The sequence below is a fragment of the Musa acuminata genome, chromosome BXJ1-2 (genome assembly GCF_036884655.1).
Source record: "Musa acuminata AAA Group cultivar baxijiao chromosome BXJ1-2, Cavendish_Baxijiao_AAA, whole genome shotgun sequence".
Lineage (NCBI taxonomy): Eukaryota > Viridiplantae > Streptophyta > Magnoliopsida > Zingiberales > Musaceae > Musa > Musa acuminata.
The window spans coordinates 22,237,796-22,255,361 of NC_088328.1; the positions used below are offsets into that span (position 1 = coordinate 22,237,796).

Below are 17,566 nucleotides of genomic sequence, written 5' to 3' on the forward strand. Positions count from 1 at the left end.
TCATCATGTCTATCAAAATGTCTTCTTCCTCTTCCTTTTTCATTTCCTTTACCACGAAATCCTCCTCTACCACATCCTCTTCCTGCTGATTTTTTATTTTTTTAAAGTAGAAGACTCCCCCTTAACTTGAAATGCTTTCTCTTCATTTTTTTCAAGTGACCTGTTTAACATTGCTTCATGTGCTTGCAAGGAACCCATTAGTTCATCAAATGAAAATGTAGATAAATCTTTTGACTCCTCAATTGCGGCAACAACATGATCAAATTTTAGAGTTAAACTTCTCAAAACTTTTGCAACAATTATATAATCAGGAAGATGTTCACCGTAAGATTTCATTTGACTAACAATTTCAGTCACTCGAGAAAGAAAATCTTGCACTGATTCATTGCTTTTCATGAACAAAATTTCAAACTCACGACGAAGGGTTTAAAGTTTTATCGTAATCACCCTTGACGAACCTTGAAATTTATTTTGAAGGATCAACCAAGCTTGTTTTGAGGTTGTCGTTGTTGCAATTCTCGAGAAGATTGTCTCATGTACAGCTTGTTGAATGAAGAACAATGCCTTTGAGCCTTTCTTTCTATTCTCTCTCAGACTGATTTCGTCATATGGATCTGCATATTCATTCTTTATTAAGTCCCAAAGATCTTGAGACTTGAATAGAGTCTTCATCTTGATATTCCAAAATTCATAGCATTTACCCGAGAAGATGAGAATAAGGGGTTAAGACTTGAAATTATCATTAAAAGTCATAATGTCCAGTTTAAATTGAAACTTGGCTCTGATATCATTGGGGATGGAGGATCAAGGAAATAAAAAAAATAAAATACTATGATATAAGTAAAAGAATCCTTTCGATCAAGAAAATCGATGTAGTATTTAAAATAAGATGATTGACATAGAACACTTACAAGATATTCCCAAATATATTCTCCTTTCTATCTTACTTCATGAACTATGACCCTATTTATAGGACATAGTGATAACTACCTCACTCCACTATGTCACCCATGAGTGAGGTAGTTATAAGAATCACCCTATAACTTCTAGATCATGGGTCATTTCTTGAAACATGTCTAAAACTACTAAAAATATTGTAACTACCTAGATAACTACTATAAATCAATTCTTAACAATATTTACAATGATTTCACTTGGATTCACACAAATCTCGATACAATTGGGATCAAACGCTTCATATTTATATGTCCATAACTTGGTCGCGCTCGACGATGATCTTACCAGTGGCATGACCCTCCATGATCTTTGCCCAAGCCTCCTCCGCCTTGCCCAGTGCGTATCTCGAGTCGATCACCGTCCTAAGCTTCCCTCCCTTCACCAGCTCAACCAGGAACTGCAAGTCCTCCTTCGTCGCCATCGCGAACAGCAGCACCAGCTTCTTATTCGAGCAGGTCAATTGCTTCAGAGCAGAACGAAGGAACCCCCCCGGCGAAGGATTGAGATCGACGACCTTCCCGTGAGCTGCGAGGTTGGACTCCAAGCTGGACCAGCCAACGCTGGAGGTGCAGTGCACGACGATGTCGTACTTCCTGCCCGAAGGGCTCTTCAAGCTCTTGCCTTCCGGGGTCTTGTAGTCAAGCACCTCATCTGCGCCCAGGCTCCTCACCAGCTCCATGTTCCGGGCGCCGCAGGTGGCGGTGACATGGAGGTTTCCGAGCTTGGCGAGCTGGACGGCGAACGTCCCGACACCGCCAGAGGCGGCAGTGATGAGGACGTTTGCTGGATCGCCGGTGCCGTCGAACTTGGTTGTGGCGTACCTTAGCGCCTGTAGAGCACTACAGGCCGCTATAGGCAGACCCGCAGCGCCTTCGGCTGATACTTCAGGTGGAATGTGTGCCGTAACGTTTACTGGTGCAATAGCGTACTCCGCGAGTCCACCTGCTTTCTGACAGTATACGCAGCTTAAAGGTTAACTCGAATAGCTCATTGGACATGAACACAGGAGAGAGAGAGAGAGATGCAAGCAATCCAAAGTCCACCACAGAAATAGAAGAAGAAAAACTCTTATATGATCATATGCATCAAGCAGTACAAAACTTTAGTGATATGAACAGAGAAAGATGGCAAAATCAGAGAACGAGAGAAGCTCATTTGACATGAACAGAGAGAGGCAAAGCAGTCCAAGGTCTACCTGAGAATTATGCCAGTTAATTTCCAAACATATGAACATAATCCAAGCCAGAAAAGAAGAAGAAGGCTTAGAGCTCTTACAAATCCAAGCCACGTGACCACCTTGTCTCCTGGCTTGAAGCCATCCACGCCAGGTCCAACCTCAACAACTTCTCCTGCAACATCCGATACTGTCGACCAAACATTTTACAGGACTCAGTTTCTGATCCTCTACATCTAAAACAAGTAGCAATTCAAGAGAATAACATCTGCACGGGGAGAGATGAAGCCTCGAGTGCAATCCAGTGCAGATGTTGATGGAAGTGGGATGTGCACCTGGAACAAATGGAAGCTTGGATGGCAGAAAAGGCCGCATCATTCCCTTCTGGATTTTCCAGTCGGCTGGGTTCATGCTTGCTGCTTCCACTCTCAGGAGCACCTCATCCTTCTTGGGTGAAGGAACCTGGATCTCAACATGCTGAAGCCAAAAATGCAGCACTTCAATCAATCATGTCGCTTTCATGAAGCTTACAAACGATGGATGGTAACAGAGACATGTCGGATTTGTGGTGCAAACCATCAAATCTTCTTTAGACAAAGTCAAACCCTCCCTTAAATCTTCTTCACACTCTACTGACATGATTACTCTACCTTTGACCATGAGATGAAGCAAACAAACGGACTAGCATCAGAGGAAAAGCTTCAGGTGCAGTGTTGCAACCGAGATTCTATGACATGTACATATAGGCTCAGTTCAGCTTCCTCAGAAGAGCATGGATCTATTTGTTGAAGCCGAAGGAAACGTGATCGAGAGAAAAGGGAGAAGAGGATAGAGCACGAGAGGGCATCGGGAAGAAGGTGGTACCTGGAGAGCGGCGGCGCCACCGCCGTAGCTGGCGTATTGCACGGCGCGCATGGTTCTTGCGGCCATGGCAGGAGGAAAGACGGGCGGAGATTGATGGGGCGTTCGCTGGCGGTGGGCGGAGATATTTCTAGCGGCGGAGCGCTCGGCGAAATGACGGAACTGCCCTACCGCTCCACGTATGTTCGCACGTCAGCCTGACGAAAGAGCACGACCGGCGAGGGCGAGAGACTTGGCATGTTCTGCCCACGTGGCGAATTGGCCGCCATCCTCTCCGTACACGCCCGCCTTGACCGCCGGAACGTGTCACGTGAGTCCGTCCCCACGTGGGACCCACCCTCGCCGGCAGTAAGGCAAACGTATCGTTAGACACGGTGGATGGTTCAGGCATCATAGCGCTCACTTAATCGCCTAACATAAACCATACACTGCCTCGATTAAGGAGACTTAATGTTCATTAAGGAGTGTGACATGTCAACACAATATGGTAAATGAAATATGAGCTACTCAGATGTCATGTTGTGGTGCCGTAATCCTCGGGCCGCCTCCTCTCTTAACAAAGCAGGAGTAGGTGAAATGATGACATTTGTGTGCAATCATCTTGAAGATGAAGCAATCAATCAATTGGGGGTTGACCAGTCAAAATTGATTCCTCATTATCCATAGAAAATAATAATAATAAATGAAATCAAGATAGTGAGCCATGAAATGGTCAAACCTCCATCAAAGATTGAGAAAAAAAGTTTTGGATCACTCTATTATTTTATTTTATATATGACATCATTGACCAGTTTGATTCCTATTAATCTTTTATTTTAAATTTTAACATGGTGCTCTAGTCAAAGTTTACTCAAAAAATAAATGAGTCAATGAAATAAGAAAATCACAGATATGTTAGGAAAATATCTAATATCTAAGATGAATCGGATGACATATATTATTAGATTTCATCGATGCTATATGTTGATTCTTATTCGTTTGGCTCGACAAAAATCATAGTCTCAAATTAATGAACTCGAGGTGGTACGGTTGAGTTGGACCGAGATGAAGTTCAACGTTGACCCAACCTAACACCTATATTATCTCGATCTTGCCTTCCACTTGACCTTGTGATTGAGATTATTATTATTCTTTTTTATCAACTTTGGCTTGGTGTTAGATTTATGTGGTTGGAGCTCACATCATAAGATCAAGATGGATTATATTGGGTTAGAAAAAGGTCAAGTAGTAGGCCTAAGTTAAGAACTCTCAGCCATCGATTTCTGTCATAAAAATGAGTTGGTAGGTAAATGTAGAATCCAAATGTTAATACAGTTTTAATATGTGGTATTTTATTATATGCATGTCACAAAAAGGAGAAAATGGAACAGTAAGTGAAGAAGATTATCTCCTATAACCAAGCTAAGATTCCATCCTTCCAAATCTTGGCATCATTAGAGAGCATTGACCAATATAATTACACACTTAAATCTTGTCCTTTTTCTTTGACCAGATTCTACTTCTCTTTCTTAGTTATCCATACACCTAACAAGAGAATACAGAATTAATAGGCCAAAACTTGACCCACTTAAAAACAAATCAAGAATTATATTATTAAAATAACAATTGTCTTTTGGATCTTTCCGAAAAAAAAAATAGAGAGACGAACTAAGTGTCTTCACCTATGTTCCTTAGTTTTTCTTTTGCGTTTGTAATGAAGAATTAGTTTTGGAACACTAAATTTGAGTTTCTCTTTTACGTTTGTAATGAAGAATTAGTTTTTCTTTTACGTTTATAATGAAGAATCAAAATCATAGGATACTTGAGACGAACACTAAATTTGAGTTTCGAATCTTGTGATGATCTAATTCTTTATCGGGTAAGCTAATCAACGTGCTTTATATATGCATCAATTTTGCTAAGAATTAGAAAAAAAAAATTATTAGAGGAGTTGTTTTTCGTCTGAAGAATAAGAAATATATGGTTTTTTTTTTTTGAACTTTGAGTTCTTAATAGTTTTTTTTGTTGGTGGGGGGATGAAAAGTTGATACTACAAAGTCCTAACACATATGAGGCTCTTCATCTCTCTATGAAGCCGATGTAATAGGCAAAGCTTTCTTATCTTGTCAAAGAGAAGAAAGCTCGAGCTTATCAAGCGTCATACTCGATGGAACCAAACATCAAGCCTTCTCCATGATGTACTCCACAGCATCCCAGCAGTTGCTCCATATGCTCTCACCTATCGCGACCAACACCTGCAGCACTCCGTCGAACACCTGCGTGAAGGCCTCGGCCAACGCGTCGAGCGCGCTCCTGCTCGTCGCCGGGAGCTCCGCAACCGCCGATACCGTGAGCCGGAGAGCCCCAGCCACGACGCTCGTAAGCGCCTCGAGCAAGCTCGAGACGAGGGACATGACCACGTCCCTGACGAGCTCCAGCGCGCACTGCAGCGCCCACCAGAGGAGGCCGCGGGCTAGCTCAACCGCTTCGTTGCAGGCTTCTCCGAGGATCTTGAACAGGTTGACGAAGGCTATTAGGGCAGCAGTTGCAGCTCTGATGACAACAGCACTTGCTAAGCATGCCAGTGAACCGGTCGCCCAGAGTACAAACTGCAGCAGAGGAAGTGCCATTGCCTGCTGATCAATGGTGGTGTAGATTACAAGGAGAACAGCATGTTTCTTATACAAAACCACAGAGAGTTAAAAGAGTTTATGAGAGGAGACAAATGTTCTTCGTTTTGCTGACTACTATATTCAAATGTCACGTAGACTTGGTCTTTTAACTTAATGTAAATTATAACAACTATATTATAAGATAGAAGACTTTGGCTATTCTTGGTTAGCTGAAATGTTCTAATCAGCAGTCACTAGTTCATAGAGGAAACATGTCATCAAGAAAGATCATTGTAATCAAACTAAAAACCTTTACAAAAAGCATGAGCAAATATGTTAGTGCAATCTATTAGCAAGATAACAGGAAGAACTGAAAATATTAGAACAATCTGACAAAATACATCAGTCCAGTGAACAAGTAACTTCTAAGAGAGTTCATTTTCCAAGAGAAAGAAGACAACACATAATCACAATTAGAGATCCAGCAATTATAAGACAAAAGAGAGAGAACCTTTGAGTCTTTAACAGTTCTACCTCATTAGCACACAAAGCATCAAGTGAAGAATCATGGCAAGCATAAATATGTAGGGAAAAGCCAAGTGCTATGTATGATGGTACTCATGTATGGAGAAGAGTAAAGAGAGGGCAAGAGCTGCTTTTAGACATGTCATGAGAACAGAATGATGTGATCTTCCATGACCTGGGAGAAATAGGCAATTGCAAATAAGAAGAAGACTTTGGATTCACTGTCAAGAAATTAGATACTAAAAGAAATGAGAAGAGGACAGAAGAGCTCTATCAACCAGAGCAAAAATGAAGAACCAGTCACTAAGACTCATATATTTCAGAGAAGTGATACTGAACTTTTTGCACAGAGAAGCAAAAAGAAAGCTTTGGAGGATGACTACAGAAAAAAACAGAGTAGAAATATTTTGATATTTCTAAGGCTTGGTTCATATAAAAGTAATACCACGTTGACTTAACGACAAGTAATTACATGTATATTTATGAGGCACACATGATTTAAGATGCAAGTTGGAACATATTACCACCACTTGCATTATTAAACCAATAACATGTTATTGACAACTGCTATTCGCATGGAATGAGTCAACTATTCAAACAACATCCTAATCCAAGATTCCAACAGTTCTTCAAAGCTACACCAAGTAATCAGCTTCTGTACATGTAATTAACGAATAGAATAACCCAACCATTCAATTGATGAGCAGCTTGAAGGTACACAATCCAGAGAGAGGAGACAAAATCTTGCGACCAATCTCATCACAAGAGAAAATCATTACAAAAGAAGAATGAACAGAGATGATAGTTATTATCGTCAATACATGGATTTAGGGTAAGAATTGAGAAAGTATCGAAGTTCTTCATCATGACAAATTGTTATTCAAAAACACGTACATGACAAAGACGACTCACAGCCCACAATATAAATGTCTATTTCAGCAATGATAAGCATAAGGAATGTAGAATAACTGGGCATTCAAATAGATTTAACATGTGTTATTCATATTATACTATTGATATCAGTTTATTGTAATCCAATGATAGGATGAATCATGGCTTATCCATACCAAGCGTGCCAACCGCCAGCCATGTCAGCCTAACATATCCTTCCAACATAATGCCACTGCCAACACCAACAGGTACTGTTCTTCCATGAGACACACTAAAGACGCATTGTTTTTTACTTTTGTTCGGCTAATGTTGGCTATTTAATCTCCCATGCTGATCCAATAAGCCTTTGGTAAACCTTGCTAGTGTAATGCTACTAAGGATACCACACACTCAACAAAACCAAAATACCTAAATACCATATTCTTATCTATTCTGATCTATCCATCTTCCCTCGACTCTTCCAACTTCTGAATAGTGTGGTTATAAAAACACAGATGTACTCAAATGTCTAAAGCACCTTACTTATCAAAAGAAATTTAGGTGTAGGAGGTGAATGCATGCTTGATTTCCTCAATCAACAAAACTAATTTACAGACAGCCCATGAATATTTGCAACATTGAAGTTCAATCCATCCTTGCTTCAGAGCAAAACAGTATACAGCATTGACACTGATAATATCAGACAGTTGCTATGAAAAAAAAAAGTTAATTTGCATGGACCTCCAAGCACATCTTAAGCCAGGTTGGACAAATTCGAGCAAGTTTTCAAAGATTTGAAGCAAGATACATCATCCTTAGCATTCAGCCATGAAAGGTCACTTTAAGGAACCTTCTTTTTTTTCTTTTAATACTGGTAGCATAGTATGAGTCAGAACAACTGGCAGATAAGTAGAATGACAATCAATTTCCTTTAACCAACACATTTCCTATCAATTCCTCCTTCAAATTCATATCTCTTTTAAGGCTTTTAACCTTGATCTCACCAATTCTACTGAAAGATGGACATCTTCATCTCTACAACTGAGATATATTTCTTCTACTTTTTCTTGAAACAAGTTTTCTCACAAAATTTTCTCATTATGTATCTAATACTGTGTGAATCCAATATTTGCCCTTGTATTAAGAGGAACAAGAAAACTGTAGAACAAACCTAAAGTAGATTTTGGAAGATGTAGAACACAGACCTGGGCTTCTCAGTGGAAGTACTCCGGCTTGACAGCACATGAGGATCTTATCAGATGTAAGCACATCATACCTGTGGTGTGTGAATTTGGTAGCAGTCATTGATAATCTTAAAGGATTTATATGCCATAAGTCAAGCATCCATGGACAACAGACAGGCATATTATAGAATTTACTGTTAAATTCTTTGCAAAGTACATGCATGGTGGTTAAACATGCATGCCTCTTAGCAGAAGCCATCAGAAAGATCTGATTCTGTTTCATTTCTGTAAGTTAGGTGGTATCTATGCTGTCATCTGAATTGTTAAGGTTAGGATTTCAAATATACTCTTGTATTAAAAAAGAGCTTGTTAGTTGGCTCATCCCAAGGCTATTGAGAATCGAATCTGTATTTTTTTAAATACAAAACAAGAAACCAGGATGATATTTCTGAAAAAAGAAAATCTTCTGAAACAATTTAGACTTTAGAGCTAGAATTCAATTTCGTTGTGTGATAATAACTATGACAACTTCAGTACAATCTGTGAGAATTAGAACATATTGGGACATTGCTCTAAGTTAACCACATCAGGCCTAATATCTAGGAAAATCCAAATGCAGCCTAAGCTGAATAGCAAGTTTCTAGAACCACAATCTTAACTAATTCTTCCTTTCTTAATTGTCAAATTAAAGTAACTGATGAGTCAAAGCTTACTTTTGTTCATTACAATGATAAAAAATAATCTCCTAAACATGCTATTATCCAGCATATGCCAACCATAAGACAAAGTTGTAAAACTACCAGCCACATTATTTACAGCATTGTAAAAAAAAAAAATCTGCTGTATCTGCACAAAATATTTAACTGAACCATATGAAATGTATATCTACAAAAGTAAACCAACAAGACTCAGAGATGCAGTTCCAGTGTGAACTAAATAATCAGCAATATAATGACCTTAACAAAAAAGCATTTTTATACTCTCCTCTTTAATCAAAGCAACCAGAACTAAATAAATACAGTCCTGGTAACACAAAAGCCAGTATGCAAATAACAAGAAAGCATAAGACGATTAAATTGCAAATACATAATCATGAGAATCTAGATAGGCTAGCAATGTCTATACATCACACTTTGATGCACAACTATCATAAACAAAAATTTGTTCTCTGCAGGCAGATCTCAGCAGATGCAACTGTTATTTAACAATAAAATTGTACCTTTTAAATTGCAGTAAGATAACAACAACCAGAAAACATGGCTCCTAATCAACTTATTACCACCAATACATCAAACCAAATAGACTCAGTTAAGGATGCCTGCACCAGTTTTGCTCTGCCTTGCGATCTTGGACCACTCAGTGTGGAATGATCCTGGGCGATCAACTCGCTCATAGGTGTGTGCCCCAAAGTAATCCCTCTGTGCCTGCACCAGGTTTGCAGGCAGCCTTGCCCGGCGATAAGTGTCGAAATATGCAAGGCTGGCACACATACCTGGCGTGCTGATTCCAGCTTCAATTGCAAGTCCTACAACCCTCCGCCATGCTGCCTGCCTCTGCACCATCTCCCTTGCAAATTCAGGGTCCACAATCAGGTTCGCAAGTCCCCGATTTCGCTCATAAGCCTTCTTAATCCTATCCAAAAACCTCGCCCTTATAATGCACCCTCCCTTCCAAATCCTTGCAAGTTCCCCGAGATTGAGATTCCATCCCTTCTCAGCACTCTTAGCTCTGAGCAAGTTCATACCTTGGGCGTAACTACAGATCTTGGAAGCATAGAGAGCCTGCCGGACGTCATCAATTAGGCGTTTCTTGTCGACAGACCGGCCGCTGATAAAGTCACCGCTACCGATCCCAGCTTGGTCAAGAGCCTTGGCGGCAGCCTCTCTCTCATCCTTGAGGCCACTAAGGTACCGGCAGTCGAGAGAGGCCGCAATGGTCGGGGCAGCAACTGAAAGCTCAGCTGCCTGCTGAACTGTCCACTTGCCAGTCCCCTTCATCCCGGTCTTGTCCAGGATCTTGTCAACAAGCTCCCCATCACCATGCTCATCGCGAACTCCAAATATGTCGGCAGTGATCTCGATGAGGAAGCTCTCAAGCTCGCCACGGTTCCATTCGGCAAAGGTCTCCGCAAGCTCAGGATTAGACAGCCCACCAACGATCCTGAGCACGTCGTAGGCCTCAGAGATGAGCTGCATGTCACCGTACTCGATGCCATTATGGACCATCTTGACGAAGTTACCAGAGCCGCCCTCACCGACAAAGGTGACGCAGGGCCCGTCGTCCACCTGGGCAGCGACGCGGGTGAGAATGTCTTCGACATTCTGATAGGCCTGGAGGGACCCGCCGGGCATGAGGGAAGGGCCGTTCCGGGCGCCGTCCTCGCCGCCGGAGACGCCCATGCCGAGGTAGAGGATCCCGCGGGCGGCGGCCTCGCGGATCCGGCGCTCGGTGTTCTCGTACCACTCGTTGCCGCCATCGATGATGGCGTCGCCGGGCTCCATGAAGTGGGAGAGGGCAGCGATGGTCTGGTCGACGGGTGCGCCGGCCTTGACGAGGATGATGACGGAGCGGGGGCGGCGGAGAGAGAGAACGAAGTCCTGGGCGGAGCGGTGACCGGACATGGGGAGGCCGCCCTCGGCGGCGGCACGGGAGACGGTCTCGTCGACCTTGGAGGCGGTGCGGTTGTAGACGGAAATGGGAAATCCCTTCTCGGCGATGTTGAGGGCGAGGTTCTGGCCCATCACAGCCAGTCCTGCCAGCCCGATCCGCGACAGAACCGCCGACTCCACCGCCATCTCCTCCTCCTTCGAGGCTTCCTTCTAGGGTTCGAGGGGTGCGAGAAGGAGACGGGGTTGGGTGACTGAAGCACGGAAGTGGGAGCTGCCGGGCGTTGAAATAGAGGAATCACTTGATCTGTAGCTCTTGATCTTTGGTGAATCTTTCAGGGAAAGCCCTCCACGATATTTATTTTACGTATCAGTCCTTCACCTAACATAAGGCAAATTTGGAACTTTTACATATAAACCTCTCAAAAGATTGTATTTTATTTTTGTATTAGCGCTATATTTCTTGGATGCACGCACGAGAATCACATCTTTGGCAAATGGAACACGTAATTACACATCTTCGTAGGGGTGCAAATATAAATTCTGCTTGAGGGGTTCTAAGAGAAATGCCGAATAAGTTGGGGATCTTTTTATGAAACGAAAGGGTCAAATATCTTTTCTCGCTTCTGCGGACTCGTCGAGGTAGCCAAAGGGCGGACGGTGTTCGGAAGGATCCTCTCCAATCACCGTACGCGTTTCGTCCTAACCCAACCGTTGATATTTAAGTGGACCGTCGGGCCCACGAAGAATGCCCGGATTCATACCGATGGATGGACGAGCGACGGGAATTCGAGATTCCAATTTCAAAGGATAGTTGGAGAGGATCCTCACCTAGCCTTTAGTGTTAGGTCGGGCAGAGCCGCCTTTGAGAAGGCAAGGAAATAGAAGACATCCACTCATCACATTATAAGCAGATATACCAAAGCCCATCTACTCAAAAGCGTGAGAACAACACAGTTTAAATCCATACAACAGGTAATGCATCCTCAGGACAGATACAATAGGGGCATGTATCTTAAAACATTCCTAATCACAATAATAGATGCATGCATCAAGTCATAATCACCCACTATCTGTATCCAATACAATTTCGAATGCATGATTTTGAGTACCAAAGTGAAATGTAAGAGGATCAAACACCTAAAATGATCCCCTTTTGCACATAGGCCTCCCATTATCTACAAGTGAAATCGGTGAAAGTTTTCTATAAGTCAACTCATTTTTCTCACAACAGTTGAAACTCCACCACAGAACAACCCTGTTGGACTCTGAATAAACATCTCTGAACCACAGTTACTGTAATTTTCCAATACTCAAATATGCCGAAGTTTCATCCGAGAACAGCACACTGATAAATCACAATAATTCGACCATGGACTTAAGGAAATTGCAACCATGTAGTCAGGTAGTTCTTGGTCGTGGAGTGAAAACCCATTGAAAAAGAATAGCCATCCTTATTAAGAAACCAGAAACCTGTGAAGCTCGAGTCACTGATCATCAGTGTGTCTGACGTTCTAAGATTTTATATAGCTAACGGCTAATGGACGTAAGTGTCAGAAAAAAAGCAAGTAGAAAGAATGGATGGTTAGTCAACTGTTGGTCCTCGCAACTTGTTAGCAACATGCAGGAGATGGTTGATGTTTGCAGTTGGATAATTTTGTAAAAGCTTGAGATTAGAAGTGAAATCACCAGCTAAGAGCCGCCTTCGAACAAATATTAACATAGCACAGCATATTCGGAGTAGGGTTTCCTGCAAAAGAATCCAGATGCATCTATGAATTGTTCAACAAACAAATGGACCAATTAAGTTGAGGTAGCAGAAATAGTGCCCCGAGTTACCTGAGGACCTTCTGGATCACTAAAAAGAGTATCCCAAATGCGAAGACAATCACTAAAGTTGAACTCTTGAGTCAGTAGTAGTGTGATCCATCTAAATGCGTAGAATTGAGGATTTACCTGGGTTTCCCACAAAAAACAGCTGGTGATAAAAAAGTTATGATAGAAAATCAAAATACGAGTCCGCTAGGAAAGAAACATTAAAGCGTCAACGATGAAGTATCAAGTCTGTTCTAGGAAATTTAGAACAAAGCGAAAAAAAATGAGGGAAAGACCCATCATCAATTTGCAACTTAATGCATTTTGCACTTTATACATTACATATATGTACAAGCCAAAATAATCAAACAGAAAAGTCTAATTACATGCAACACAAGCAGAAACATCGCAAACAATTGCTTCTGGGATTAATAGCTACAAGGTATGACAGTAGCCGTGGAAGTCATTGTTATATGTGTAGCACAACCTCAAATGAAGCTAAACAACTTTAATCTTATTCAGGTTCCATTTTCTAAATTGCATCATGTTAATGTATGTATGCATGACCACACATCACTACATTCAATGTGCATAATTTGTACAAAAGTGTCAATAAAGAGATGAAATATAAAATAAAAGCACCATGTGATGCAAGGATAAAAGAGTTTTTGCAGGAAATAAGCATTAATAACATAACATCCTTTATAGATCATCAATCTAGCAAACTTCATTGCCAATTTTAAGTGTAAATGAAGAGAACGGATCAGTATGTAAAGACATGCTGTACCGGAAAACCCTACCAATCTACAACTACAATATGGTAAAGCACCAGTACACCATAAGTAAATCCTTGGGTGAAACCACAAAAAACTTGGTAATTTTAAACAACACATTTCTTGGCTCCCTCCTCTGTGGTATCTTGCAAGTGGAAATTAAGTATATGGCTCCGCTATAACTTTTAGGATCTTAAAATATTAGGAAATCAATAAATTATCATGTAGGCTTCTATTCAAATAAGACAAATCGTAACTGTTTGAGGATGTATTTCATTGTTCAGATTATCAAGAATAAAAACACAAAAACAATTAAAACATTTTTCTTCACTTATTTTTGAGTTATTTATTGGTAATAACCTTTCGCAATTGTCAATTACCGAATTGAGAATAAAAAGCAGTTCGTTTAAATAACTACAGTTTAGCAGCATGAAAGTCAAAAGAAAATTCAGATAATCTTCTAAACAAAAAATATGTACTTAATAAAATCATAGAAAGCTTCAAAACTTGCAAAAAAAATCTCACTTTTGTTGTTACTTCTAATTGACGCCAAAGCTCTTCATCATGCCTTTTTAAAAGTTGTGATAATTTTTCTATTGTTGAACGGATACCAACAAGGCTATTGTCAAGCTGCTTGCAAAAGTTGTCCCTGAATATGCTCAATAACTCGACAAAGCAGCAAAATGTATCCACTTCTGCATGAGACTGCATCCATAATAATTAGCAATCGGTTAAAAGATATTTTTTCAGAAAATAGAAACAGGAAAAATTAAGACAGGAAAGCATATTTCTCTGCAACAACAAGCTTTGTTCCCAGTTATACGTCGCACAAATATTTTTCCACCAATAATTCATCAATGAGTTTGAAACAAAACTTCACAAACATTTAGCGCATAATTCAACAAAAAGTCATCCAAGAGTTAATTTTGTACTTAAAGTTGCAAGAGACAAGAATCAGTCTGTTTCTAATTCCATTGGATAAGTCCATGAGTCATTTGATTCATACCATCTTCTTTTCAGTATCTTTCTTTCATCAAAATGAAAGTAAATAACTAGCAATAAGTAAATTGAAGATAGGTAAGTTGCATCTGCTTCATGACGCTGCTTTAGCATATTCCAGAACCTTCTTCAATAAATAGTCCAATATAATCCACAAGCAGTACAACAAACTAATTGAATTACCTTGCTATCACAACTATCAGACAAGGATTAAACATCAATATCATGGCATTACCTATCAAGAGTAAAAAAAGTGAAGACACAACGACAAAGAAGTGAAAACATTCATGTAACTTATTCATCATATATAACATTATCCTTACAGCGTTAGTTTCATCTGGGTCATTCCTGAATACATAGAACAGAGGTGCTAAAATTTCATTCATTCCCTGCACATATTTTATTCCAGGATTTAATTTTGCAAAGATAATAAGTATGCGCCTTAAAGCTTCCTGAAAAGACAAAAAAAAAAAGCTCAGAGTTGAAGCAGATGCATCAAACTAACAGCTAAAAACCTGAATGACACTGAAATTACACAATCACCTGATTAGATTTTGCAAGAGATGAGCCTCCACAAAAAAAATCCATATCTGGATGAGTACGTTTTACATCTCGATCTATCTGCTCCAGTATCTCTGCCTCCTGATTGGTGTAGATTGTTAATTTGTTTATTATATGTGTCAACACCCAGCAATGAAGGACCTCTAGATTGCTCAAAAAATGCAAATGCAGATACACCTATATGATTATGAGGACCTGACTTGCTAGAAAATACAAGTACAGATAAAACTCAAAAAGATCCAAGTACCCTAACTCTATCCAGATATGAATAATAGTATGTGGTTCGAAACAATATATCACCAAGAATAGTATGAAATACAGATTAATTCTACTAACCAGTAATAGCCCAGTTATTAAAAAGAAAATAACAGTGATAGATCCCTATAAATCCCGCATTGCATTATAATAAGGGCACACAGACTTCATGCCTTCACTTAGATCTTACTAATTTATTAAATTCCAAAGACATGGCGCAAATAGTGATATATTTCTTCTTTTTATATATGATTACCCACACTTTCTGAAAAGGCAGAAAGCTGCTCTGCTTAACATGCATTGCAATTTGTTGACCGTGCAATGTAGGGGTGAACACCTAGTCATGGTGGAAAAGCCTTTCTTCAAGCACTATTACAATTCGTTTGCAACTAGAAAAGCTGATTGTGCAATAAACTAGATAAAGGCAGTATTTCCATTCATGAACTTGTAGATCAAAGCTGAACAAGGTATACCGATTTCTGGCAGAGAAATAACATGCCAAACTTGTTCAAAATTTGCTATTTGGCCAATCAATAACAATCTAAGGCTCACTATTATTAGGATGACTGAATGGTTCTCTATCATCAGGCTTCCATTTTTCATTCAAAAATAAATGAAAGATAGAACAAGAGGCAAACTAACAAAATCAACATGAGAAGTATTAATAAGGCAAAAAATAAGAAATGAGAAGGTATTCTCAATAAGACTAAGTTTATAACTCGGCCATTTGTTCAACACAATTCCCACTTTGATTTAAAAAATAATACCTGGAAGTATTGGTTCCACACGCTACTCTTCATAAGACTCAGAGGATGTTCCCCATGAATAATCTTTGACCTCGAAAGCAAGCCAGTACTTAGACAACTTAATTCTTCATTCTTGGAACCAGCTGAATCTTCCATTCTACGGGTGATCTCCGACTGACTAGCAACAGAATATTTCAGCAAGACCAGAACATATTGGAATAAGCGGAAAAAACAAAAAAATGCTATACGAATGGATGTCAACTGTAACCTTGTGGGTTCACAGGGTCCTAACAGATAAATAATAGAATCCAATATCAAAACCTGTACCAGAACCCTCGAAAAACTTACGGGGTTCCGTAGAAGCTCGTCCATTAAAGTGTAATATTGAGTCTGCTTCTTTTCCAATTCATGTGCCCACAACGTCCGATCTAGTGGCAAATACCCCAACAATAGCTGTTAACTACAAAGAAAAAAACCAATAAATTCCCATATAATGGAAAAGAAACAGTAGTCAGATGTTCTTTATTGGACAAATTACTATCAATTGTTGATAATTCCCCATGTTAAATGGAGAAATATTACCTGTGCTACGACAAACTAAACAGATTACAAGTTATAATAAAGAAGAGCATTTTGACACAAATCATGGTGACTAAGCTGAAAGAAAAGGCAACAATAGTGGGATAAAAAGAACTTGAAAAGGAATCATTCAAGACCTTCCATGCTGTTGGACGAACGCCATGCGGAATACCCTGGAATGCCAACCTCCGCAATTCCCCTAGGTTGATGATCCTACTAGATAACTGAGAACCAAAGACGCTAAGTTCAATTAAATCCTAGGGGAAAATAAGAGAGAAACAAGATCACAGCGCATCCATGTGACAGAACCCTAACCGTGATCTGGAAGTCGGCCAGGAGCTGGGACTCGCGGGATTCCTCCTCCAGCGAGGACCAAGACGGGCTCAGCTCACCGGAGTGGGCTCCGATCTCCGACCTCTGAGCCACGGCGAGCCGCGGCCGGGAAGGGGATGGCTCAGGCCGCGGCGGCGCCGGAGGAGGAGAAGAAGGTTCCGGAGATAGGGTTCTTGTCTCGTAGCGGGAGCTGCGGCGATCGTCGGAGAGATTGGAGGACCAAAGAGGGCTATTGAGCCACTCGGGCACGACCTTCTTCTTCCCCACCATCCCTTCCGCCGTTTCCCCGCGCCGGCCTCCCGTTGCCACTTGCGCCTCGTTCTCTCGTCGAAGACGTTTGCGGTGGCGAGTGGAGCCAACGGGCCCCGGGTTTTAGTTTATGAAGGTCCGTTATGGTGATATAACGGTAACCCCGAATCCGATATGTGAATAGTAAGTAACGGTTCTTTATGTGTGTATCAATCAAAACTTGTTATTTCATTTATGTTTCCGTTATTTATGTGCAACGTAACGGGATTTTATTGTATCAGTCAGTGTTTCGGAGTCAGGTTAATGTTGCAGAGCCAAAATAACGGTTTGGATATAGTATAAACCCGTCATAGTCTCTATCTGCAACATTAGCTATAAGCCAAAAGGACTTGGTTAGCTATGCCGGCATGCAAATCTCTTTAGACAATTTCATCGTTAATATTTGATGATTTGAGTTAATGACCTCTCTCATGCTATGCTATTGTTTC

The 17,566-nt window shown here is 40.6% G+C and overlaps 3 protein-coding genes across 3 annotated transcripts; all 3 read right to left on the reverse strand.

Annotated features, from left to right (window-relative positions):
- Positions 1-1,077: 1,077 nt before the first annotated feature.
- On the reverse strand, positions 1,078-3,125 carry LOC135598650 (quinone-oxidoreductase QR1, chloroplastic-like). The gene is made up of 4 exons (XM_065092772.1): positions 2,996-3,125; positions 2,467-2,608; positions 2,233-2,321; positions 1,078-1,906 (listed from the first exon to the last, which is right to left on the reverse strand). Exons 1-4 carry the CDS (start codon positions 3,059-3,061, stop codon positions 1,202-1,204), a joined length of 1,002 nt encoding a protein of 333 aa, XP_064948844.1. The 5' UTR covers positions 3,062-3,125; the 3' UTR covers positions 1,078-1,201.
- Positions 3,126-9,212: 6,087 nt separating this feature from the next.
- On the reverse strand, positions 9,213-11,055 carry LOC103973250 (6-phosphogluconate dehydrogenase, decarboxylating 3, chloroplastic). Its single transcript, XM_009387760.3, has one exon. It carries the CDS (start codon positions 10,955-10,957, stop codon positions 9,467-9,469), a length of 1,491 nt encoding a protein of 496 aa, XP_009386035.1. The 5' UTR covers positions 10,958-11,055; the 3' UTR covers positions 9,213-9,466.
- Positions 11,056-11,711: 656 nt separating this feature from the next.
- On the reverse strand, positions 11,712-17,166 carry LOC103973259 (uncharacterized). Its single transcript, XM_009387771.3, has 9 exons — positions 16,812-17,166; positions 16,634-16,720; positions 16,266-16,370; positions 15,939-16,091; positions 14,899-14,997; positions 14,679-14,807; positions 13,882-14,061; positions 12,608-12,724; positions 11,712-12,518 (listed from the first exon to the last, which is right to left on the reverse strand). The coding sequence occupies exons 1-9, from the start codon at positions 17,097-17,099 to the stop codon at positions 12,354-12,356; spliced, it is 1,323 nt and encodes a 440-aa protein (XP_009386046.2). The 5' UTR covers positions 17,100-17,166; the 3' UTR covers positions 11,712-12,353.
- Between the last annotated feature and the right edge of the window lie 400 nt (positions 17,167-17,566).